Source organism: Mustela erminea, chromosome 6, assembly GCF_009829155.1.
Source record: "Mustela erminea isolate mMusErm1 chromosome 6, mMusErm1.Pri, whole genome shotgun sequence".
NCBI classification, from domain to species: domain Eukaryota; kingdom Metazoa; phylum Chordata; class Mammalia; order Carnivora; family Mustelidae; genus Mustela; species Mustela erminea.
The window spans coordinates 8,138,004-8,164,456 of record NC_045619.1 but is presented as its reverse complement, the minus strand read 5'-3'; the positions used below and the strand labels follow the sequence as shown (position 1 = coordinate 8,164,456).

The 26,453-nt window shown below is 45.8% G+C and overlaps 1 protein-coding gene across 2 annotated transcripts; it reads left to right on the top strand.

Annotated features, from left to right (window-relative positions):
- The first annotated feature begins 7,557 nt into the window (after positions 1 to 7,557).
- Positions 7,558 to 25,308, top strand: ADSL (adenylosuccinate lyase). Of its 2 annotated transcripts, XM_032346194.1 has the most exons (14): positions 7,712 to 7,785; positions 8,517 to 8,716; positions 11,878 to 12,081; positions 13,776 to 13,820; positions 14,878 to 14,957; positions 18,320 to 18,491; positions 18,701 to 18,747; positions 19,428 to 19,518; positions 19,946 to 20,015; positions 20,157 to 20,304; positions 22,031 to 22,121; positions 22,913 to 23,002; positions 23,532 to 23,708; positions 25,176 to 25,308. In XM_032346194.1, exons 3-14 carry the CDS (start codon positions 11,917 to 11,919, stop codon positions 25,260 to 25,262), a joined length of 1,263 nt encoding a protein of 420 aa, XP_032202085.1. In that variant the 5' UTR covers positions 7,712 to 7,785; positions 8,517 to 8,716; positions 11,878 to 11,916; the 3' UTR covers positions 25,263 to 25,308. The 2 variants fall into 2 exon arrangements, with proteins under 2 accessions (XP_032202084.1, XP_032202085.1); XM_032346193.1 differs by lacking the exon at positions 8,517 to 8,716 and having other exon boundaries at positions 7,558 to 7,785.
- Positions 25,309 to 26,453: the final 1,145 nt, after the last annotated feature.

Sequence of the window (26,453 nt, the reverse complement as noted above, 5' to 3'; positions counted from 1 at the left end):
TACAACACGTGTCCCCATCCTGCCCAAATTCTATCTCTGGCCTTGGCCTTTCTAATGTCCTGTCTATCCGCTAACAGTCAACACTGTCGACAGCCAAGGCTAATGGACAAATCCCTCTGCCTTCCTGGTCAAATCTGCTTTCCTCGTCTTAACCATCTCAGTAAATGGCACCACTGTTTAGCTAATGGTTCAGACTCACAGCTGCTTCACGCCCCTGATTCAGCCATCAGGAAGCCCTTCAGCTGTATGTTAAACATCCCCACGTGGTCCCCATCTTCCCACAAGCAACTTGGGTCCAGCGACCACTGCAGGAGGCCCTCCCCATTGCCCATTGTCCCCTCACGCCCACCCCAGACCTCTCTGTTGGTTTATGTCACTACCCTCCAGGGCTTTCTCCTAAAAATTAAAATCCAAACTCTATATTGTGGTCCACAAAACCCATACTCGGTCTCATTCTCTGCGATTCTCAATCTCAGTCTTACAGGACCCTTGTCAGCTTTCCTTTCTCTCAGTCACACCAGACTTCCCATGCCCACCTCAAGGCATTGTAGTTTTTTTTTCCACAGTCTGGAATGCTCTGGTCCCTGGGTCATTGTGTGATCTGTGGTCAAATGTGAGGTCTTAGCTTGCTTGTCCTATCAAAAATAGATGTCACTGGGGCGCCTTCAACTGGTTCAGTTGATCTTGCAGTGGTAAGTTTGAGCCTCACATTGGGTGTAGAGATTCCTAAATAAATAGACTTAGGGGCGCCTGGGTGGCTCAGAGGGTTAAAGCCTCTGTCTTCGGCTCAGGTCATGATTCCAGGGTCCTGGGATCGAGCCCTGCATCGGGCTCTCTGCTCAGCGGGAAGCCTGCTTCCTCCTCTCTCTCTCTCTGCCTGCTTGTGATCTCTGTCTGTCTGTCAAATAAATAAATAAAATCTTTTTTTTAAATAAATAAATAGACTTAAAAAAATAAAAAATAGTTGTCACCCCCCCATACCCACCCTAAGTTACTCTGTGCTCTTGTCCTACTATATTTTCTTCCAAGAACTTAGCACTTCCAAAATTGTCTTGTTTATTCTTTAACACCATCTCCCTCACTGGAATGTAAGCACTGCACAAAAGGCAGAATTTGTCCTTTTTTTTTTCTTTTTCTTTTTTAAATTAAGTAGATTCCATACCCAACTTGTGGCTTGACCCAACGACCCTAAGACCCAGAGATGGAGTTCCATGCCAGGCAGGCGCCCCAAGGCAGAATTCTTTCCTGTGTTGTTCATCAGCTCCAGGGCCTAAAACTTCTATGGTTTTAATTACCATCTATGTGCTAATGACCGCTAAATTTATATTTCCAGCACTTAACATTGGATGTTTCATCGTCTGCTCAACATTTCTTTCTTTTTTTTTTTTTTTAAGATTTTATGTATTTATTTGACAGAGATCACAAGTAGGCAGAGAAGCAGGCAGAGAGAGAGGAGGAAGCCGGCTCCCCACTGAGCAGGGAGCCGGATGTGGGGCTCCATCCCAGGACCCTCGGATCACGACCTGAGCCTAAGGTAGACGCTTAACCGACTGAGGCACCCAGGAGTCCCAAAACACCTAGATAACAGCTCTGTTAACACATCCATGACAGAAGTCTGTCCTGCCTGCAGCCCCTCCTCCCACCCCCTGGTATGTGGCATTATTATCCATGCAGTGATAAAACCTAGAGAACTAGAAGCATCCGTGACTCCGCCCTGTCCCATACACCCCAGAACTAATCCGTCACTAAGATGGATTGAGTGTACTTTTTAATCGCTTCCCATTCTTTAATTCCTCTGCACGCACTTCTCTTATCCAAGCTAGATTACCCATACCCCTAGGTCTTACCTAGTCTATGGCATTAGCGCATCTGGCTTCTTGTGTCATTCACCCCAGTTTCCCTGCCCCTGATCCATTCCATACATAGCCAATGGGATATTTTCAAAACACAAATCTGATTAAGTCACCGTCTGTCATTAAAACCTTTCAGTGATTTTCCATGGGTTAGAATAAAACCCCCAAATATCCTTCTTTCCAACAAGGATCTCCTGGTCTGGCTTCCATCTACTTCTCCAAAATTACCTCCTCTTCTCGCCTTTGTCCTCTTCCACGGCAGCCTCATCAGCTGACCCCTGTATCCCAACGCCTAGTACAATGCCTGGCACACGGTACGCACCATTGTGGAATGAATGATCCTAATGGGTAACAGGACATTACATGAATAATTTGTTTAAGAAAGAAGGACAGAGGGGCACCTGGCTGGCTCACTTGGTAGAGCATGCAACTCTTTGATCTCAGGGTTGTGAGTTCAAGCCCTATGTTGAGTGTTGAGCCCACTTAGAACAAAAAAAAATTTTTTTTAAGTGTAAAAGTCCCGGGGCGCCTGGGTGGCTCAGTGGGTTAGGCCTCTGCCCTCGGCTCGGGTCATGGTCTCGGGGTCCTCGGATCAAGCCCCACATCAGGCTCTGCTCAGCGGGGAGCCTGCTTCCTCCTCTCTCTCTGCCTGCCTCTCTGCCTACTTGTGATCTTTCTCTCTCTGTCAAATAAATAAATAAAATCTTTAAAAGAAAAGAAAAAAAAGGTGGGGTGCCTGAGTGGCTCAGTGGGTTAAAGCCTCTACTTTCAGCTCAGGTCATGATCCCAGGGTCCTGGGATGGAGCCCTGCATTGGGCTTTCTGTTCAGCGGGGAGCCTGCTTTCTCCTCTCTCTCTCTCTCTGCCTGCCTCTCTGCCTACTTGTGATCTCTGTCAAATAAATAAATAAAATCTTAAAAAAAAAAAAAAAGAAAAAGGTAAGACTCCCAAACTAGAGATGTTGATTTAGGTAGCCATGACAACCAGGTGGAAGTGGCTTTTTTTTTTTAAGATTTTTTTATTTATTTGACAGAGAGAGAGAGAAATCGCAAGTAGGCAGAGAGGGGGAAGCAGGCTCCCTGCCGAGCAGAGAGCCAGATGTGGGGCTCAATCCCAGGACCCTGAGATCTTGACTTGAGCTGAAGGCAGAGGCTTAACCCACTGAGCTACCCAGGCATCCCTGGAAGTGACCTTTGAAGATCAAGAACCAAAGCTCTGGAGAACCTGCAGACTCAAAAGGCAAGCCTTGCAGATGTGCAACCCGTTTCCAGAAAGGGTGGGTTAAGTGCAGAAAGGTGGGTTAAGTCTTGCAGAAACTCCCACTGCTTCCTTTTCCAGAAGTGAGAAGGGGAAATGTTAGCGAAGAAAGAGCAGTCAGAAAGGGAGGGGAATCAGTACGGTTCTGTTTTCAAAGCAAGAGGGAGGGAGGGCTTGTCAAAATTGCTAAGCACTCCAGTCTACCAGGAGGGGTGATTTAATATAGGAAACAAGAGGGGCGCCTGGGTGACTCAGTTGATTAAAGCCTCTGTCTTTAGCTCGGGTCATGATCTCAGGGTCCTGGGATCGAGCCCCACATCGGACTCTGCTCAGCAGGGAGCCTGCTTCCTCCTCTGTCTCTCCTGTTGGACTCAAAAATGAAAATGACATAAAGACATACATTAGGAAGAAAAAAAAAAGCTGGCTCCCTGTTCTTTCCCTGCTTATTTCATTCCCTGCATGTCCTCCCAGCACACAGATTTTATTAGTGATCTTTTATTTTTAAAAAATATTTTATTTATTTGACAGAGAGAGACGCAGAGAGGGAACACAAGCAGGGAGAGTGGGAGAGGGAGAAGGAGGCTCCCTGCTGAGCAGGGAGCCCAATGTGGGGCTCGATCCCAGGACCCCAGGACCATGACCTGAGCCAAAGGCAGATGTCTAACAACTGAGCCACAGGTGCCCCTAGTGATTCTTTAAAAAACAAACAAACAAACAAACAAAAAACTAATATGTAACACTGTGTTACATATTAGTGTTACCATATTAGTGTGTTACACATACTGTGTTACCATATTAGTGGTTCTTCATGCAAATATGGGCAAGGGCCTTTTGATGTGTTTATTACAGGAAGTTCTCAGTGATGAATGAGTGTGGTTTGGAGGAAACCAGAGGGCAGAGGTTATATGAAAGTGCTAAGGAATAAAGTGAGCAGCGGAGCACATTTGTTCAATACAGGCAGATCCTGGACGGTGAGTGATCTAGGGAGTCAGCTTCTGTTCTTGCCTTTGCTCGTCAGTCAGTGTCCACCTGGGGATCATCAGCCGCCGCCGGCAGAGGAGAAGGCCCAGGTGCTGAAAGGTTAAGCAATTGCAAATCACACGGTGCCAGGAATGGTTGGTGAAGACACAGCCAGAAAGAGAGGTTCCCGTGTTAAAGAAGTAACAGGGCAAGTGGAAATGCTTCTATAGTGGGAGAGACCTGTGCTTTTTTTTTTTTTTTTTTTTTTTTTTTAATCACAAGAAGGGAGGAAGAACTAGAGAGATAAAAGATTTGACATCAAGTAATTGAAAGAGCAAGATCCTTTCCTGAATGAGGATCTAGAAGAACTGGAGACAGAAACTCCTATGTTGAGGGGGGAAAAGTGAGAGCAGAGTGAAGGAGAGGCAAGAGAGAGTGCTGGAAGACCGAGGGAACAGTTGCGTTTGCAACAGTCACAGTGGAAAGTGAGAATAGGACACTCGTCACAGCACATCAAAGCAGTGACAGCCCTGCCACACTCTGCAAAGAGCGGGAAGCTCCCGGAAGTAAATTCTCCGTCTTCCCAGAATTGTCTGCTCTCACCCCCAACACTGAGCCTCTGCAGCTCCAGAAGGGACATAGAAGACTTGAGTGCTGTGCCCAGGTAACTGATGGGCTTCTCTGACAGCCAAGGTATTCTGGAATTAGTGCTTCAGTCAATTCTGGCTGCTAATTCTGAGGTCCAGGTGGAGGCCAGAAGGATCCGTGGAATGGGGACATGGAGGAAATGTGAGAGGTGTGGAAAGAGGAAGTGAAATGTCAGGATCTAACTTGAATCTTGCCTACTGTGGGCCTTATTTCTCTCTCTCTGCTAGACTCCTTTGGGCAGCATTCATTCCTTCATCCAGTAGACATTGACTGAGCGCCCATACTGTGCTAGATAGATCCTGTGTTAGGTTCCAGGGACACAGTGACTGAGATGTCATGATCTCTGATCATGATGAGATGACATCTCTGCCCCAACCAAGTCTGCCATCAGTTGGAAAGGCAAAAACACTGAACTCTGGGGACGCCTGGGTGACTCAGTGAAGTGTCTGCCTTCGGCTCAGGTCATGATCCCAGGATCCTGGGATCAAGCCCCACAGCATCAGGCTCCTTGCTCAGCCTGCTTCTCCCTCTCCCACTCCCCCTGCTTGTGTTTTCTCTCTTGCTATATCTCTGTCAAATAAGTAAATAAAATATTTAAGAACAACAACAAAAAAGAAGCCAGGAGGTCATTTGTCATCTAGGAGATACCACAGGTGTGGTCCATAGGGTTTTGATTGAATCCATGAATAAATGAAAGCAGAAATGGAAAAGTGACAGAAAAAGAAACTGTTGTCAAAAGTTAAGATCTGGGCACCTGGGTGGCTCAGTGGGTTAAATAAAGCCTCTGCCTTCGGCTCAGGTCATGATCCCAAGGTCCTGGGATCGAGCCCAGCATCGGGCTCTCTGCTCAGCAGGGAGCCTGCTTCCCTTCCTCTCTCTCTGCTTGCCTCTCTGCCTACTTGTGATCTCTGTCTGTCAAATAAATAATTAAAAAAAAAAAAGTTAAAATCTTGAAGCCTTGAGATCTAATCCACAACTTTTTTTTTCCAAAGTAAGCTCTACACCTAAGGTGGGGCTTGAACTCATGACTCTGAGATCAAGGGTCGCATGACTGGGCCAGCCAGGCACCCCTAATCAGCAACTTTTAATATCCCTGAAGTATCATGGTTACCGGCAAAGGGGAGGTCACCTCAGCAAAGAAGCTGGGACTTCAAAATGGAATTCCCCTGGGAGGTCTCCTCCTACTGAGGAACTCAGAAATAGGTTATTTCAAAGCAGCATAGTGTCTGCTACTGCAGCATGAAGGAAGGTGTGTATTTGGAGCTGCTAAGAACCACGTTTCTGGAGCCTATCTGCCTGCATTTAATGCCTAGACTTCCCCCCACCCACCCACATAAACACTCTCTAGAGGCTCTCCACCTGCCCACGCCTTTGTTTTGCCACCTGCAAAATGGGGATTGTAACAATGGCTGGCATTTACTGAACACTTACTCTGTGCATTGAGGCAAGAACTTTATTTGGGTCTCAGAACCCAGAGATCATGACCTCAGCTGAAACCAAGAGTCCCATGCACTTAACTGACTGGTCCATCCAGGTGTTCCTAAGATTTCATTTTCAAGTAAGCTCTATACCCAGTGTAGGACTCGAATTTAACACCCTGAGATCAAGAGTTGCATACTCCAACTGAGCCAGCTAGATTAAATGAGATTGAGTGTAAAAACCTACTGCCTGTAGGTAAGAAAAACTTACTAAGACCTCCACAAATGTTAGAGGTTTGTTTGTTTGTTTTTAAGATTTTGTTATTTATCTATGACAGAGAGAGAGAGTGAGAGAGGGAACACACGCACAGGGGAGCTAGAGAGGGAGAAGCAGGCTCCAGGGCTTGATTCCAGGACGCTGGGATCACGACCTGAGTTGAAGGCAAACTCTTAAGGACTGAGCCACCCAGGCGCCACAGTGTTCGAGGTTTCTATTATTATTGGCCAACCAGAGGAAAGAGTGGGTTCATTAGGAACATTTTCTGGACTGAGCCTTAAGTAGAAGGTTGTGAAGGAAAGAGAGAGGTGTTCCAGACTGAGAGCAAATGCCTTTACCAGGGGTTGACAGGGCATGGTGTGTGCTGGAAACCATACAGCACAGTGGCTAACAGTGCAGAATCTGAAGTGGGGTGGCTCCACTTACTAGCTGGGTGGCCCTCAGCAAGTCACTCAGCTTCTGGAATCTCAGTTCCAGCACTGGCCGAAATGCATTCTTACTGCATTTCCGTGCAAGGGGCTCACTTGGACCTCAACAAATGCTGATTTCGCTTGGACACCATTTCTCCTCGGAACTGCGCTGGTGCCAGACAGGCCGTGGCAGTGAACCTGGGCTGGGCGGCGGCTATAATGAATAACAGCCAACACAGGGGCATCGGGGTGGCTCAGCCAGTTGAGCATGGGCTCTTGGTTTCCGGTCAGGTTCTGATTTCAGGGTCATCAGATCGAGCCCCCCATCCCGCTCACGTTTCGCGGGGACTCTTCCTGAGATTCTCTTTGTCCCTCCCCCTGCTTGTGCGCTCTCATTCTCTCTAAAATAAATAAATAAAATATTTTAAAAAATAATAGCAAAACACATAGAGGGTTTTCTAAGTGTCCCAGACATCGGTCTGATACCCTGACACCTCACGGTAGTCTTAAAGGCAGGTATTAGCGTAACTTTTTTCAAATGGGGACACTGAGGCACAGAGTGGCTAAGTAACCAACGAAAGGCTAATCACGTTCCTTGTCCACGAAGAGAAACCCGCCAAACCTCACCCGCCGGCAGCCCAAGCCCGACAACTTTACGCGCCGGCGTCTCCCAGAACCCCGGGGCGGGACCAAGTGGAGGAGGTCCCGCCCCGAATGGAGGAAGTCCCGCCCCCGGACTTCCGCTCCAGCCCTCGCTGGCCCTCCCTCAGCTAGTAGGTACTCCCGGTCGGGATGGCGGAGAGCGGCGACCGCGGCGGGCAGCAGGCGCCCTGCGGGTACGACAGCTACCGCTCGCCGCTTGCCTCCCGCTATGCCAGCCCGGAGATGTGCTTCGTGTTTAGTGACAGGTACAAATTCCGGACCTGGCGGCAGCTCTGGCTGTGGCTAGCGGAGGCCGAGCAGGTAACGGGCCACGGGGACAGGGGCCGGGCTGGGAGAGGCGGGCCCGCTCGGCACGTGCGCGGCTCGGCGCCGGGCATGGGCTTGGGCTTGGGCCTGGGCCTGGCCCCAGGGGGCAGCTGCCCCGCTATTTTCGGCCGAGTATCCCTTTCCTGAGGTGCTATGGCCCGAGGAAGGTCAGGGCAGGAGGCCCGGGAGCGACACCTGTTGCCTCCCTAGTTTAGACTCACAGAGGGTTAGGGACGCGGAGGCGGCGGCGAGAAGTGCACCCTGTGGTTTTAAGGCTTTATCTTGGCCGTTCCTGCAGGAATACTCCGCTGGCCACGGACTCTGAGCGCTCCTTACGTGCTTGTGTGCTGTTCTAATTTCTTTACACATCTTTTCCCGTTTAACTAGTAAAAACTTCGCAAACTAGGTGGTGCCTTTTCCACATTATACGTGGAAATTCTACATGGTATGGGCGAAACCAAGCCTCAGTGATAGCCACGCGCGTTGTTAGCTCCTAACCATTAATAGCGGAACCGGGATGTTAACTTGGGTTCAGTGCCGAGCCTGAGCACTCAGCCACTTTATCTTCCACGGTGCCTCGATGGAGTTAGGGACAGGAGTGTCACTACAAAATTCGTATTTCCTAGGCCGCTATTTCCCGTCCATTCGGCTGCGTTTTGCCTTTCTAAGGAGGGAGAATCAGGGTAAGGGATTATTTGACGGGATTTCTGGTGTCTTTTTTTAAGAGCTGCATATAAAGCTGTTCAGCTCAGTGCTTTCAGAAATAGCTCCAGAGGGGCCTTCCCAGAGGATTTGAAGGAAGCTGAAGGTGATCCAGAGAGCTATAAAGTTTCGGAGGAAAATGCCACAACAGGCAAGATGGCAGTGTCCTCTCAAAGGGCATCAGTAAACTTGGAAACAATCTGAGCACGTGCCTGGGACCGAGGTATAGCCGAACTTCCCAAGCAGAAAACTCGCTAGATTTTCCACTTCCCCTTCATTGTGCTCAAGAAAATTAAGTGACATAATAATAGAAGACACATTTATCATGTCTACTCTATGCCAGGCACTGTCTTAAGACCTTGCGTACTAATGGCTCATTAACCCTCAGAAAAATCCTGTATAGTAAGTACTGTTTTACAGATGTTTGACAGATGACAGAATGGAGACACAGAAGGACTTCATCAACTATCGGCTAAGATGACAGTAATGGGTAGAAAAGGACCTTAATAGGGTGTTGTGATTTATCATGTACTGGCATGTACTCTTTTCTCTTTCATATGCTACTCCATTATATAGATGAGGGTAGTGGCATTCAAAAACGCCAGGATCACCATAACTAGGAAACGTCTTCTAGCAGGAATTGAAATGTGGAGTCCTCTGAATATGCATTCAGATTTCAGATTCAGATTATGAATTTCCTCTGCCGAGTCAGCGCATTGCCTGAAATGCATACACGTTTGGTATAATCTGAGTTTGGAATATGTTAGGGTGTCGAAATTAGCATAAACTGCGCAGTGATTTTTAGTAGCTAAGAAGAAAATTGAATAAGAGATAGGGAGGAATGCAGAAAAGCAGGGGTAGGGGATGAATTTCAACAAGATGCCTTGCTTGGGGGCAGGAAGCAGTTCCGCCACACTGCCCCCTGCTGCTTTGCTTTGGAAGGAGACCTGAGATACCGTCTGTTGTCATAAAGCTTGGCCCCTATAGCTACCTGAGCTATCGAAATTTGGCTAGTGTGACTGAGGAACTGAATTTTTACTTTTTTTTTTTTTTTTAAAGATTTTATTTATTTATTTGAGAGAGAGACAGTGAGAGAGAGCATGAGCGAGGAGAAGGTCAGAGAGTGAAGCAGACTCCCCATGGAGCTGGGAGCCTGATGTGGGACTCGATCCCGGGACTCCGGGATCATGACCTGAGCCGAAGGCAGTCGTCCAACCAACTGAGCCACCCAGGCGTCCCTGAATTTTTACTTTTTAATTTCAATCAGCTTACATGTAAATCGCCATATCTGGCAAGTAGCTACCGTCTTAAACAAGATAGGCCTTCAATGCATGAACCTCCCCAGGGTCAAGGCTTGGGAGTTTCAAGACAGGTTTGAGTGAATTTCACCAGTCTGTGTATTTAGCACTTGAATCCAGGATTCTGAGCTGCCTCTGGGCTGCAAGCTGTTTTTTGCCAGCCTGGTTTTTCCAGTGATGAATGAATGTAAGATGTTTATCTGTTTATTTTCTCAATAACTTCCTGTAGTGGTTTTCAGTTTTACTGAGTTTGCTGTATGTAATTTGTTGGCAAAACCACTTGCAACATTCTTAATTCTCCTTTCTCAAAGTAAATCCATCTGGGTCAAAAGTAAAGTTTTGACCTGGATCTCTCACTGTGGGGGCCAAGCTCTAAGGGGTAAGCAATAAAGACAACAAACTTTCCTCTTACGGAGTGTACATTCTAGGGGGAGGGACAGGCTAATGCGTTTGTAAAAGTGTCATGTGGTATTAAGTGCTGTAGATAAATTTAGGTTAAAGGGATAGTTGAGGGTGCCTGGGTGGCTCAGTGGGTTAAGCCGCTGCCTTCGGCTCAGGTCATGATCTCAGGGTCTTGGGATCGAGTCCCGCATTGGGCTCTCTGCTCAGCAGGGAGCCTGCTTCCTCCTCTTTCTCTCTGCCTGCCTCTCTGCCTACTTGTGATCTCTGTCAAATAAATAAATAAAATCTTAAAAAAAAAAAAAAGGGATAGTTGAATGACATATAAGAAGGATGTTTCATTTGGGACTTGGGAAGGACCTCTTTGACGTGATGACATTTGAGCCCAAAGACCAAAACATGTGAGCCAGGCAGAGATATAAAGGCAGAGAGAACAAAGATCAGAATATATTATTGCATATTCTGGCATTTACTTAGAATGTAATTTACATTATTTAAGAAAATCGTGCCCTCGGGTGCCTGGGTGACTCAGTTAAGTGTCTGCCTTCTCAGGATCCTAGGGTCCTGGCTGGTTGGGGAGTCTGCTTCTCCCTATGCCCCCCACACCCACTTGCTGGAGGGTGCAAGCTCTCTCTTTCTCTCTCTCAAAAATAAAAAATTTTTTTAAAAAGGAAAAAAAAAAACTCATGCCCTCCAGGGAGTCAGGGTGGCTCAGTTGGTCAAGCATCCAACTCTTGGTTTTGGCTTGGTGGTGATCTCAGGGTAGTGGGATCAAGCCCTGAGTGCTGCTTCCCAGGCAGTCTGCTTGGGATTCTTTCTTCCTCTGACCCTCCCCGTGTGCATGCATGTTCCCCCCCATAAATAAATACAATCTATTTTTTTTTTTAAGATTTTATTTATTTATTTGCCAGAGAGAGAGAGAGTGAGCACAGGCAGATGGAGTGGCAGCAGAGGTGGAGGGAGAAGCAGGCTTCCCGCCGAGCAAAGAGCCCGATGTGGGACTCGATTTCAGGACACTGGGATCATGACCTGAGCTGAAGGCAGCCGTTTAACCAACTGAGCCACCCAGGCATCCCTTTTTTTTAAGACTTTATGTATTTGAAAGAGGGAGAGTGAGCGAGAGAGAGAGCGCGGTGCATGAGCAGAGGGAGGGAGAGAAGCAGACTCTCCTGCTAAGCGGGGAGCCGGATGCGGTTCTTGATCCTAGGACTCTGGTATCCTGACCTAAGCTGAAGGCAGTATCTTAACTGACTGAGCCACCCAGGTGCCCCAAAATAAATAAAATCTTAAAAAAAGAAAACATGCCCTCCTCCCCATGTACTTTTCATTGCCCCCAATTTTATTTTTATTTTTTCTAAAGATTTATTGATTTATTTAGAGAGAGTATGTGCGAGGGAGGGAGGGGTAGGGGCCAAAGGGAGAGGGAGACCAGCAGACACCCCCGCTGAGCAGGGAGTCTGTGGCAGGGCTCCCTCCCAAGACCTTGAGGTCATGACCTGAGTTGAAATCAAGAGCCCGCATGGCTCAACCAACTGAGCCACCCAGATCCCCACCCCAAATTTGAATTTAAGAATTGGGAGGTGGGGCGTAAATGCTAAGATGAACCATTTTTTTTTCTTTTTTCTTGGTGTCACTTCAAGTCGTTGTGACATTTGAGGTTATTTATTTTGCTTTGCCTGTTCTGCAGACATTGGGTTTGCCTATCACAGATGAACAGATCCAGGAGATGAGGTCAAACCTGGACAACATCGACTTCAAGATGGCAGCTGAGGAGGAGAAGCAGTTGCGACATGATGTGATGGCTCACGTGCACACGTTTGGCCACTGCTGCCCAAAAGCTGCAGCCATAATTCATCTTGGCGCCACCTCCTGCTACGTTGGAGACAATACGGTAAGAGCCTCTGTTTAGTTTCCACTTAGGATTCAGTCTTCATAATGGATTTATGAATTTTATGTGATTTTTGTCTAATTTTAGGAAGTGATTCCATAGATCATTAGCTTCAGGGGTTTCATAAACTCGGGAATTTTCTGCTTTTGTTATCCTTCCAATCTAAACTATAAGCCCCTAATGACTTCCATAATGGAAGACTGGCAGATGCAGTTTATGCATTGGTTGGCTGGACCCAAGTCAAGGTCTTAGTGTTTTAGTGGCAAGGCCATTGTCCAGACGGGGTTTCTTTCCAAAGTCCTTTATAACTCTTTATTGTAACTTCTGGGGTGCGGGGAAAGGTTTGCATTAGGATTCTTTCACAAAACACTTAATTGGCAGAGGAGTTTATCGTCAAACATGAAAAAGTAATATCACATTTTCCTAAGAGTTTACTAGGCCCTTGGCAGTATTCTGACCACTTTATATGTCTTACTTCATTTATTCTTCACAACCATAAGAGAGGTGCTTTTATCTCCATTTTTCGACGGCTTTTTGAGGTGTAGTTTACATACCATAAATTTTTCTATCTCAAATGTGCAGTTCAGTGAGTTTTGGTAAATTGTTACAGTTCAGCCTTTGCTTCAGTCTGGATTGTGGCACATCCATCACGCTGAGGAGTTCTTATGCCTGTTGCCAGTCAGTTCCCACTCCTGCTCTCCAGCCCAAACAACCATTGACCTGCTTTCTTTCTCTGTAGTTTTGCCTTTTCTGGTAATGTCCTATAAATGGAATCAGAATGTGTAGTCTTTTGGATCTGGCTTTATGATTCCTTTCTCTACGGATTAGGACACTTAGGTTGAAGAACTTGCCTAATGTCACACCGCTAGAAAGGATACACGCCCAGGGAGAATGGCTCCAAAGCTGTGCTCTGGATCACACTGTGCCGGGGGGACCAGAAGTTCTATTCCAGATACCCTTCCAAGTCAGAAAGAAGCCACTGATTTTTAAATTGCCCCAAATACTTAGAGTCTCAAGTGGTACATAATTAAAGGCATCTGTGTGTAATTGGTGACTCAAATAATGGAAGAACTACAATCCCTTTCCTTGGAATACACTTTATTTTTTATTTTTTACATGTACCCAGTGTGTAGTTGGGCTCCGCAATTACTGTCTCATGTGAGTTGGCCTGAAATGCATATCCTGTTTCCCTCAAGGACAGCTTTAAATTTTCTAAACCTTGGTATTCTGGTTCATGTCTTTTTGTTGTTGTTGTTGTTGTTGTTGTTGTTGTCAGCAATGGTAGATGTGGACACAGATAGGGGAAACTAATGGAATGTTCCCCCTGGAAGCTTCTCTGAGACTCAGGAATTTCTCTTTGGGAGCTCGGTGACCTGGACATCTTCACAGTATTCAGGATGGAAGTTTGCCCTGTGACTGTTTTCCAGTCATTTTAGATACCATGTACACTGGCCTTTGGGGGTATAAGGGTTTTGTTCCTTGGAGATTGCAGAAGTACTGCTCTCCAGGTTGATGTGCTTTTAAAACAGTAACCTGAAAAGAACAACTTCTGCTAGGATCTTCTGGCTTCCACCGAGGGTAGCTTATAGTGAGATAAGTGGCTAGCTGAGAAGCCCAGTTGTGAGGGCTAAAAGGGGTTATATAATATTGTTTGGGCCAAGCTGTTTAATGTGAGACCACTGCATTTTCCTTTGCAGGACCTGATTATTCTTAGAAACGCATTTGATCTGCTTTTGCCAAAGGTAAGGAGTTGGCAGCAGTTTCCTGTCAGCCCTGGTTTCCCCAAGATAGGACATGGCACCGCTTTCAAATAAATCAACATAACATGAATATAAATAGGTTGTCTTTTACTCAGGCGAAAGATCCTGTGTCAGATCTGTAGAACTAATTGTTTCTTTGGGTTAAAATGCTCTAAGCAAATGCTTTTTAAAACATAGCCTTTAAAAATAAATAAATAAATAAATAAATAAATAAATAAAACGTAGCCTTTTAGGAGCTCCTGGGTGGCTCAGTGGATTAAGCGTCTGCCCCAACTCAGGTCATGATCCCAGAGTCCTGGGATCAAACCCCCTGTGGGCTCCCTGCTCAGCTTGAGCCTGCTTCTCTGTCTCTCTCTGTTGCTCCCCCTGATTATGTTCCCTCTTTCACTGTGTCTTTCTCTGTCAGATAAATAAAATCTTCAAAAACAATGAAAATATGGGGCACCTGGGTGGCTCAGTGGGTTAAAGCCTCTGCCTTCAGCTCAGGTCATGGTCCCAGGGTCCTGGGATTGAGCCCCACATCGGGCTCTCTGCTCCGTGGGGACCCTGCTTCCTCCTCTCTCTCTCTCTCTCTCTCTGCCTGCCTCTCTGCCTACTTATGATCTCTGTCTGTCAAATAAATAAATTTTAAAAATCTTAAAAAAAAATTTTTTTTAAATGAAAATAAAACATAGCCTTTTAAATGAAGGAAGTTAACTACCTGCTTATTGTTGGAATATGTGGGTCAGATTTGTGATTTTATCCTGTTTTTTTCTGCATGAGCACATAAGTGATCTTTAAATTGTGCAGAAAAAGTTCATGACTCTAGGTAGTCAACTCAATTTTCAAATATTGGTTGCTTTGAACTCATGAAGGCACTTTGGGATACAAAGATGAAAAGATATGCCTCTGCCTTCCACAGGCTGGAGATCTAATTTACATTGTCTAAATTTATATTTATATTTATATAATATAAATTTATATTGTCTAAAAGTTGAACTCCTGATTATATAACAAGCTCACAGTGAACTCATTCTTCTCTACATGGTCTTTCTTACAGCTTGCTAGAGTGATCTCTCGGCTTGCTGACTTTGCTAAGGAACGAGCTGATCTTCCCACCTTAGGTTTCACACATTTCCAGTAAGTGATATGATTACTTCTTGGGACTTGGGCTAGTTTGTGTGCATTTGGCTTTCATTTCTTTCTTCAGTTTCCCTTCTCTGTGGAAGCCTGGAGGTGAAGAATCTCAAAACATAGTTTAGCAGATAACTTGGGATGCTTATGAGGAATGAACATTGTCCCTACCGTAAAAGCTAGATTCTTAAGAGTTCATTGGGGGAACATTGGGAAATCTGGATCAAGAGCCGTAGAAAATATTCATGCTCCTTGATTTAGTAATTCCATTTTTAAGACTCTAGCCCAAGGAAGTAATCTAAATTATGCAAAAAGCCTTATGTACAAAGATCTCTGTTAAACAATATGTTGGTTTTGGTAGTAAGCATTGGAAATAATCTAAATGTCCAGAATAAGAGAATAATTAAATAAGGTATAGTATGTAGTATATTCATAGGCTAGAATAATACGCAGCCATTAAAGTGATGCTTGTAAGTCTAATACCATGGAAATATGCTTAGGTTAATGTTGTAGAATAAAGACCGCATACAAATTGTATAAAGATTGGAAGAAAATACACCAAGAAATAAATCCTGATTTATCTCGTTTGTGGCATAATAGGATAATTACATTTTTCCCCTATAAAGTGTGCACATATTTTTATGATTATCAACTAAAATCCTTTTCAAAAGCGGAGAAAGTCATTTTTGGAATGCTAGTAGCGAACTTCTAAGGATGACATTCCAGTAGTGGCGTGTTAGCATTTGCCTTACATTTTAGTGGGATATCGAGTGGCAACAAGGATATTATCTCCTATAACTTAGGAGAGGCTGTTGAGTTTAATCTTCTCAAAGTTCAGGTCTGCATTTCTCGGTAGCAGAAAGCTGAGGGAATTGTCATGAGGAGTCCGTGTGCGGCATGTGGGGTGGCCATGACGAACGTGGCCTTCCGTTGGCTTCTGAGCTTTACCTGACTTGCAGCTCCTCTTCCGCTCCTGTGAGTAGTGGAGAGTGTCTGAGAACGCGTGCATCCCAGTGTTCCTGTGCGCGGAGGTGATGAGGGCACCTGCTGCCCCAGTTAGCAGCATTAGGCGCTCAGAAAAGTGCTGATGCATGAGTATCACCTCAGCATAGTCAGTTCCTGCACTTAAAATGCAGCAGTTCTGGGGCACCTGGCCGGCTTAGTCAGTTGAGCACGTGACTCTCGATCTCTGGATTGTGGGTTCAAGCCCCATGTTGTACATGAAGCCTACTTAAAAAGGTTGGGGGCGGGTGCCTGAGTGGCCCAGTGGGTTAAAGCCCCTACCTTCAGCTCAGGTCATGATCTCAGGGTACTGGGATCGAGCCCCACATCGGGCTCTCTGCTCAGTGGGGAGCCTGCTTCCCCCTTTTCTTTCTGCCTGCCTCTCTGCCAACTTGTGATCTATGACTGTCAAATAAATACATAAAAAATCTTAAAAAAAAAAAAAAATAAAGGAGTGGGGTGCCTGGGTGGCTCAGTCAGTTAAGCGGCTGACTTGGTTTTGGCTTAGGTCATGATGTCAGGGTCCTGGGAGCCAGCCCTGCATTGGGCTCCCTGCTCTCTCGTCCCTTCCCCTCAAATAAATAAACTTTTGAAAAGAGGGGAAAGGGAAGCAGCTTTATTTTTTTTATTTTTATTTTTTAAAGATTTTATTTATTTATTTGACAGAGATCACAAGTAGGCAGAGGGGCAGGCAGAGATAGAGGAGGAAGCAGGCTCCCTGCTGAGCAGAGAGCCTGATTCGAGGCTCGATCCCAGGACCCTGGGATCATGAACTGAGCCAAAGGCAGAAACTTTAACCCACTGAACCACCCAGGTGCCCCAGGAAGCAGCTTTATTGAGATAAAATTCACCCTTTTTAAGTCTGCAATTAGTGATCAGGTTTTTTTTTAAAGATTTATTGAATTTAGAGAAAGAGCATGAGCCAGGGGAGGTGTAGAGGGAGAGACACTCTCAAACAGACTCCCTGCTGAGCACAGAGCCTGATGCAGGGCTTAATCCCATGACCTGAGATCATGACCTGAGCCGAAATCAAGAGTCGGATGCCCAACTGATGGAGATGCCCAGGTGCCCGTAATGCATGTTTTTTAGTACATTTACAGAATTACATAGTCACCAGTACATAATTTCAGAATATTTCCATCACCTCTCAAAAAAACCCATACCCACGTACCAGTCACTCCTATTACCCTCCTTAACTATCCCCTGGCAGTCACGATCTATTTTTCTGTCTATGGATCTGCTGCTTCTGGATGTTTTATTTAAATAGAGTCATGCAGTATTCCTCTTACTATGACTGACTTTGTTCGCTTAATGTTTTCAGGGCTCGTAGCATGTAGAGTGCTTCGTCTCTCTTTGTAGCTGTAGTGGTGGCTATACCAGATTTTGTTTTCCATTCTTCCATTGATAGACATTTGAATTGTTTCTACTTTGTGGCTGTTATGTGCAATGCTGCCTTGAACAGACCAAGCAAAGCCATCCGTTTATATCTTTCCTTGTAGCAGTAATCTGCTAGTGAGAGTTAGCTAGAAAACACCGTGAGATTAATGGGGGACATACTGTGGCTCATGGTATGCCTTCATGGTGCCAGCTGTTCATGTCATTAGCCTGACGGAAGTGAAAATCCATCTGGGATGAGCTAGACCATCTATTAGAACTCCAACCTTACTGTAGTATATTCATACTTATACTTTACATTCAGAAACAGACCTGCAGTAGATTGATTTAGACTTAGGACGGGGAGCAAAGCCCTCATCTGTTACATTAGAGTCCGTTGGTTATGTCTGTTTTGGGGCTGTTCTCCACAGCATGGCTAGCTCCTTCTCAGACCTTGTCTCTCAGAGGCCTTCCTTTGTTGACAGTCTAGAGTAGCTTTCTCCAATGTCCTCATTATTTTATGTTTTCACATTTCTGACCAAAAATCAGTAGTTACTTCATTTGCTTGTTTATACCACAGTGTGAGCTCCATTGGACAGGAACCTTCTCTGTGTTTGCTGTATTTTCAAAACCAAGAACACATTGGATATTTGGCAAGTGTTTGTTACATGAGTGTATTTGACTTGCCAAAGTCTGGGAACAAACAAAACAGACATTGTGCCTGCCCTTCTATTGCCTCTTGATGATAAAGAACTATGTTAGAAGACCTTTAGTTACATAATCATTGAATATTTATAAATGACATTGAATTTCCTTATCCTTATTTACCCAAACCTCTTAGCTCTGGTTTTGTCTACACCATTTTCTCTGTCTCTTACTTTAATTCTTACCCTTTCCAGGGATAGCAATAATTGTTCAAAAAAGGAATGAAGCTTTTATGAAGTAAGTCCTTGGTTTGAGACTTCTGTGTGTCCTTCTTGGGTCATTTTCAGGCCTGCTCAGCTGACCACAGTTGGGAAACGTTGCTGTCTTTGGATTCAGGACCTTTGCATGGATCTCCAGAACTTGAAGCGGGTCCGAGATGACCTGCGCTTTCGGGGCGTGAAGGGCACCACTGGCACTCAGGCCAGCTTCCTGCAGCTCTTCGAGGGAGATGACCAGAAGGTATTCTGAGAGCAACTGGGGGACACGGAAACTCAGTGGTGAGAACACCAGAAACAAAGCTGACCTCCAGGCTGAGAGGAGGATTGATCTTGGGATGAGTGGAGTCTTTGGACCAGAGGAGTACCACGGGTTGAAACCTGGGCAGGATGTTGAGATGTTCTCATACTGGTCACACCTGGATTTCTACAGGGAGGTCTTTTTCTTCCAAGGTAGAGCAGCTTGACAAGATGGTGACAGAAAAGGCAGGATTTAAAAGGTAGGTAAATGGGAAAAGTGTTGGCTTCCCTATTCCCTGTTAAGTGATGAAAGCCCTATGTTCAGTGTACCTCTTGATTTGACCCTAACTTTTTCTTCCTTCGTTCTTCTGCCCATTTCCTTTTATCTCTGGCCTGGGTTTTTATTTTCTTATAGTCTAGATTCTACTTTTTTACAGTCTATAAGGAAAAAGGAAAGTGTTTACTTCTGAGATTTTTAGAGTAGTCTCACCCACATCGAGGTCCTCCCGTGGGTTCATCTAAATCTGACCATTTCCACTGAGGGCCACCAGGCTTCACCATGGCTGCTTGTTGCACGCATTTCCATCAGGTTATGACAAGACACGGGCACCCCAGGCCCACACTTCCTTCTTGGGCCTGGGCCTTAGGATAAAGGGTGGAAGAACAGCTTGTTTCAGAAGCATGTGATCAGTGAGGTCATGGGGGCTCGGTAGGACTTAGTAGACCAGTGAGACCAAGCTTTTGCTTAAGGTCTGTTTTTGCTCATTTGTTTGACACAGTCACATTTTGAAAAAACTTTTTTTTCCCAGATTTTATTTGTAAGTAACCTCCACACTTACTCGAAAAACAACCTTGAGATCAAGAGTTGCATGCTCCGCCAACTGAGCCAGCAGGTGCCCCTGAAATATTTCACTTATGATTCTTTTCCATTTATTTCTAGGGCTTTCATCATCACAGGGCAGACCTACACACGGAAACTGGATATTGAGGTGCTGTCCGTGCTGGCTAGCTTGGGGGCATCTGTGCACAAGGTGAGTGGTAGAGGCAGTTTGTTGGAGTGGGGCTGAGAGCTTTGCATACCACAGAGAGATGGAATTTGCCTCAGACTTCTATCTAGACTTATCTCTCGAGAGATGTCAAACTTCGTTTTACTGTCTGGGGTCTGCAGGTGGCAGCTCTGAAATTAAGTGTGTTAAAAGGCAGGACTAGCTCCAGCGTTCTCATTAAAGCTCATCTTGCCTTGTCTGTCCTTGGTGTTCTTCAGCGGTGTTCCACACCATGTTTCCATGCTCCCTTCCTTGTTATCCCTGCTCTTCAAGAGCCAGAAGGAGTCTGAGCGAGATATTCTCCAGGAGCTCTTAGAGAGGACGTGCTCATCTCCTTCATCAGTCTAGCCCCTGCTCCCAGGGTCCTGCGCACCAGCACTGTGGGATGATGCCTGTGGCCCTTTCCCCCCAGATTTGTACCGACATACGACTCCTGGCAAACCTCAAGGAGATGGAGGAACCCTTCGAAAAACAGCAGATTGGTGAGTGTTCTGGGAAGATGTGGGAGCGCTGCAGAGATGCTGGGAGGCCGGTGGGCATGTGTGAATAGCTCACCCAGCAGTGTGCTCGGGCACTCACTGTCCTCTGAAGTCTCTGCATTTGCTTCACCTTGTACGTGGCAGGCTCAAGTGCGATGCCATACAAGCGGAACCCTATGCGCTCTGAGCGGTGCTGCAGCCTCGCCCGTCACCTGATGACCCTTATCATGGACCCGCTGCAGACGGCCTCTGTGCAGTGGTTTGAGCGCACACTGGATGATAGTGCCAATCGGTCAGTAGAAGGGGGGTGCCGTGTACAGCAAGTTGCGGGGACGACCAGCAGAGGAGCCTGAAGGATGTTTTGAGCATCTGTACATTTTCTCCTTGTTGCCACGGAGCCTAGAGGGGTCTTGTCGCCATAGAGGCTGGAGGGGTCTCCTTGTCCCCACAGATCCTGGAAGGGTCTAACAGGGAGGCAAGAATATAGAACAGTGTGATGCGTGTTAGGATCATTGTGTGTGTGAGATAATCTCTGTGGGAGCTAAGATGGGGGAGTAGAGGAGGGGAGGGGGGAGGGGGTAGAGGAGTCAGGGAAGGCTTCACAGAGGAGGTGATGCTCTAAGACTCAAGAAATAACAGACTTTTTTTTAAAAGATTTTATTTATTTATTTGACAGAGAGAGATCACAAGTAGGCAGAGAGAAAGGGGGAAGCAGGCTCCCCGCTGAGCAGAGAGCCTGATGCGGGGCTTGATCCCCAGACCCTGAGATCATGACCTGAGCCAAAAGCAGAGGCTTTAACCCACTGAGCCACCCGGGTGCCCCAGACTTTTTTTTTTGAGATTTCATTTATTTATGTATTGAGAGAAAGCAAGAGAGCACAAGCAGATGGAGGGGCAGAGGGAGAAGCAGGCTCCCTGCTGAACAAGGATCCGACTCAGGGCTCTGTCCCAGGACCCTGGGATCATGACCTGAGCCAAAGGCAGACGCTTAGACAACTGAGGCAGTCAGGCGCTCCATGCTGTACTTTTTTTTTTTTTTTTTTAAAGATTTTATTTATTTGTCAGAGAGAGAGGGAGATCAAGAGAGCACAGGCAGACAGAATGGCAGGCAGAGGCAGAGGGAGAAGCAGGCTCCCTGCCGAGCAAGGAGCCCGATGTGGGACTCGATCCCAGGAGACTGGGATCATGGCCTGAGCTGAAGGCAGCTGCTTAACCAACTGAGCCACCCAGGCGTCCCCATACTGTACTTTTTTAAAGTAGTTTCACATTACTCTGGTTTGCTTGCATTGTAGTAGGATCTGAAAAAAAAAAAAAACATAGTTAAAGCTAACACTCTGGGATCTTAGTGTAATCCAGGGAATAAGACATTGATGGAAATAAAACGTGTGAACTCATTCAGAAGTCAGCCGTTGCATACTTCTCATCAGGGTGTGACCTAATCAGATGTGCCCGCTAGAGCTCCCTGTAACAGTTTGGAGAATTGGATGTAAGAGGACATGAATCTGGTCAGAACACATTAGGGGGCTACTTTAAAAAAAGCTACGTGCTCACTGGCACAGTGGCTTTGTGATCAGAGAGGAAGGGTATGGGTCTAAAATCGGGGGCAGATTGGCCGACCTTGGTGGTGGAGGAGTGAGAATTAAAATCATGATGTGGTGTTAGTGCCATTTACTGAGCAGGAGCCACGGGAGCAGAAGTGTGGGTGTGACACATGAGCAGGAAGCAGTGGAAAAGTGGCTGAGTGCAGTTCAGGGTTTGAGGTGCCTACAGATCCACCAGGCGGAGCTCTCCAGTGGGGTGTCTGATCTGGCACGGAAGCAGGTGGCCTGGACAAGGGGTGATAGATGGCCGGGTCATCAGGATATGGGGGTAGCTGAAGTCACGAGATGAAAGGAAGTTGTCCACATAGTACATGTGGCGTGACAAGTCAGTGAGGCAGCTTCTTGGGACACACCCTACATGTCACTCAAATGGGTATTTGTTTAAAGAGATAACTGAACGGGCTGTTTGTTTTCCAGACGTATCTGTTTGGCTGAGGCATTTCTTACTGCAGATACGATACTGAATACGCTGCAGAACATTTCTGAAGGATTGGTGGTGTACCCTAAAGTAAGATGCCTCCATTGAACAGCAAAATGTTGGGGGGAGGGGTTGAATTGTGGGAGGGGGAGCGTAATCTCTTCCTGCTCTGGAGTGAATATGTTTGAGGAGCTGCATCCCGGTCCTGCCTGAGCACATTCCGGAGGTGATGACGTAAGCTCTAGAGAACTAACCCTGGGATCCACAGACATGTTTGTAGAAGAGAGAAAAGGAACTCCTTTGGCTTACACTGTTCATGAGCAGGAATCATCAGCTGTGGCGTGACTGGCAGAGCAGACGATTTCCTTTGCCCGTTTTTAAGTACCTGAGGCAGATGGGTTCATTTCCGTTACATACTTGGCTCTTCAGGTTGGGCATAGAAATTTCAACAAAGTCCCAGTTTCAGAAATCTTTCCGGTGAAGCAATTTTTAAAAATTTATTTAAACCAGTATTCCTTTTTTAAATCAGAATAATACTTTGAGGGGGGTAGCCGGGATGGGAAGGGTGGGGTGGCCGGGTGATGGACATTGGGGAGTAAATGTGCAGTGGCGAGCACTGTGAGCTGTGTAAGACTAGTGAATCACAGACCTGTACCCCTGAAACAAATAATAGGTTATATGTTAATAAATAATAATACTACTTTGGATTAGAAAGAAAACTGAAAAATACACTGTTAATGAAAACGATCCATTCTACTCTCTGTCTTCATAAATACGATAGTTCATGTCCTGTGTGCGTTTTGCTGGTCACTTGGATCTCTTATTGCGTGTGTGTGACTTTGTAACCTTGAGCCATCTTAGGCCTGCATTCATTCTTCTAGGTAATTGAACGACGCATTCGGCAAGAGCTGCCTTTCATGGCCACAGAGAACATCATCATGGCCATGGTGAAAGCTGGGGGTAACCGCCAGGTTTGTTGATCCCTCATGGTCCTGGATGAGTGGAAAGTGCACCTTTAGTCCTATTCTCCTCCCTTAAGGAAAATGAAAACATTTCTTTCTTCACCCTCAATCATGGTAGTGGTACACAGCAGTAACCGTATTCTGCCATAGAACAGGCTTTTCTCTAGAGAGTGATTGTGGTGAACTTGGGTTGTTAAAAGCGAATCACTTAGTCACCTGTAGAAAAGGTCCACTCCTAGTGAAGGAATTAGGTCTGAATTTCCAAACAGGAAATGGTGGGGGAGTGGGCAGGACAGAAGAGCACACGGTTCGTGAGGCTTTAGAGGAGGGAGTGCAAGTTGGACATTTACTTCAGGTTCAGCCTAGGATAAGGTCAGAGGGTCAAGATCTTGGAGTCAGACTGTGAGGGGAACCACTTCAGCCTAGAAGGGTTTTGTGTACCAGCCACAGACAGCATGGATGTGATGTTGGATGACTTCTTAAGATGTTCAGATGCCCTCTTAGTAAATAAGCCAACCATACCTCACTGTCTTCCCAGGATTGCCATGAGAAAATCAGAGTGCTTTCGCAGCAGGCAGCTGCTGTGGTCAAGCAGGAAGGGGGTGACAATGACCTCATAGAGCGAATTCAGGCCGATGCCTACTTCAGTCCCATTCACTCCCAGCTGGACCATCTACTGGATCCTTCTTCGTTTACAGGTCGTGCATCCCAACAGGTAAGCACCAGAAAACTTCCATAGCACTGTAAGCCTCCCCAAATGCTCTCTTTTTAAAATTTTTTATTTTTTAATTTTTTTTGAAAGAGCCTGTGCAAGTGGGGGCTAGGGCGCTGGCGGAAGGGCAGAGGAAGAGGGAGAGTCTTAGACTCCACACCCTGCATGAAACCCAACACAGGGCGTGATCTCATGATCCTGAGATCATGATCTGAACTCAAATCAAGAGTTGGATGCTTAACCAAGCCATCCGCGTGCCCCCAAACTGCCCTCTATTTACACTGCTGGGCTACAGAACCTAGAATACTGTCTTCAATGTTTCTACTTTTATAAGAGGTACGATGAGAGTGAGGCTAGTCAGAAAGCATTCAGAGCAGGCTAACGTGATGATTTGGTTGTTTTGAGCTGTCTTAAGTATTTCTCCCTGTGATTTCTCTGAATTCTGGTCTGGAGCATGTGGTATAATGGACAAAGATTGGGTTTTACCCTCAGGAAGATCCGTCAGGTTCGTTCCTGACTTCTGGCTTTCATTGGCCGGCAGGATAAGAATACATATCTCACAGGCTGGTGGTTACATGGATTAAAAGACCTAGCACAGTGTTTAATGCATAGTAAGTATTCAGTAAATGTCATTTTCCCTCTTGGTCTTTTAGAGACTGTAAGAGCTAATTCAAAAAGACGTACGCGTGCGGACTAGGTGCTCATTATGCATTCGGATACTATGCTTCGTTCTGGGGGTCAAAACTTGGTGGGGAAGTCTTATAAAGAGGTCATAACACCAAGGAGTGCCTACAGGATTTGTGGGAAGCACATTCTTTGGGATCACAAAGGAGGAGTAGAACAGCTCTAAAATAGGAGAGGTCCGGAAAGGCTTCCTGGAAGACTTGACATCTGAGTTGAATCTTAGGGACAAGTAGGAACTGGCATATAACATAGTTCAGCATGGGAGAGAAACTGCAATCATTTGAGTGTTGCTGGAGCACCAAGTGCCCAGAAATAGTTACAGGCTTTCAAGTTGGAAGACAGACTGGAGGCAGGAGACCAGCAAGGAAGTTGCCAGAGGCGGCCACGCAGTACATGATGAGGGCGTTGAGCCAAAGTGGTAGATACAGATAAGGGGAGAGATTGCAGGGCCGGTTAGCAAGTTAGTCACTTGGCAGCTGGTTGAATGAGGAGGAAAGAAGCAGTGATGATTTTAGCTTGGGGAACCAGGTGGGCGATGGGGAGACCAACTTCCGCTGGGCTGGGCTGGGCTGCTTTGTGGGGAAGCACATGGGGGCAGGGTGGGTTGAGCTGCCTCAGCCTAGGGCCAGATTCCTGACAGGTGGTTGAGAAAAATGGAAGTTCACTGGTGGAGTAAGAGCTTTATCAAATTATTTCTCAGTGATATAAATGGACATTGAAAAAAGCTTTATCAAATTTACATCTTGACATTTTCTTTTGTCTTATATTTGCTTTCCTTTTTGGCAGGTGCAGAGATTCTTAGAAGAGGAGGTATATCCCCTGCTGAAACCATATGAAAGTGTAATGAAGGTGAAAGCAGAATTATGTCTGTAGCGTTGGAAAAAATTAAACAAGAAGTCTTTGGCTTCATTAACTTTTATTGCTGAGTCTTGGAAAATGTTATTCTGATGCTTTATTTTACCTTTTACCTATCACCTTAAATTGATGCGGCGCTTTTTTCTTTGCATGGTGCCTTCAAATTCTCAAGGTTTACAAAGCAGAAATAAATCACGTTGGGGCACCTGGGTGGCTCAGCTGGTTAAGCATCTGACTCTTCTTGATTTCAGCTCAGGTCGTGATCTCAGGGTTGTGAGATCGAGCCCCATGTGAGGCTCAGCTCTGGGTGTGGAGCCTGCTTAAGATTCTCCTTCTCCCTCAGCCCCTCCCTTCCTCTCCCTGCTTTTCCTCTCTCTTAAAAAAACAAATTATGTTGAATTGGACTCTTGTTTCCTACAGCAGCACAGCCTGTAGTTGGTAGTTCGCTCTGTTCTTTCAGGCATGTGTCCAGCTAGCGTAGTCTGTTTCACCTGCTCACTTGATCATGAGCAAGTAAGCAAACTCCTGGTCCTCTCTTCTGAAGGTAAATTTGATCTGTGTCTAGCAAAGTAACCTGGACCCTGATTCAGTATGGTTGGATGCCTTTGGTATCCGGTTACGTTCTGCCAGAAATTGTAATGAAAGTCAGAGGTACAGTGAATTTTCAGGTTTACTCACCTGACGTTGTACCCAGGCTGACTTCATCTTTTGGTAAAACTTATATATCAGAGAAAAGCTCATTGGGTCTATTGATTTCATCAGGGCTTTCGACAGTCTTTAATCCTGGTTATACAGATCGATAGGTGATTGAACCAGTTGTAGCCAAAGGTATTAGGAACTGCCCGGCACCTAGAAGGGTATTAGTCCATAAACCTCCATCCTCAGCCCTGTCCAATTCCACATAATGGTTTCAGCATAGATGAAAATGAAGAAAGTATATTTATCAGATTTGCAGATAACACAAAATTAGGACAATACATGTATTTGGTAAGATAACTAAAATTTATCTAACCTGAAATAGATTGAAATGATGTTGCCAAAATTAAGAAGAAAAAATTAAGATAAATGTAAATAAATTTGGCTTAAACTTCACAGTAGTCTTACTGTTCTATACCTATGGCATTATGTTCTAGTTTTTTTGTTTGTTTATTTTGTTTTTAACATACAGTGTATTATTTGTTTTGGGGGTACAGGTCTGTGATTCATCAG

Excerpts from the sequence above, each read along its gene's own strand:
- ADSL (XM_032346193.1), top strand. The coding sequence starts at position 7,615 with ATGGCGGAGAGCGGCGACCGCGGCGGGCAGCAGGCGCCCTGCGGGTAC. Across the intron at positions 18,492-18,700 it reads TCGAGGGAGATGACCAGAAG|GTAGAGCAGCTTGACAAGAT; the intron begins GTATTCTGAGAG and ends TTTTCTTCCAAG. Across the intron at positions 20,305-22,030 it reads CTGGATGATAGTGCCAATCG|ACGTATCTGTTTGGCTGAGG; the intron begins GTCAGTAGAAGG and ends TTTGTTTTCCAG.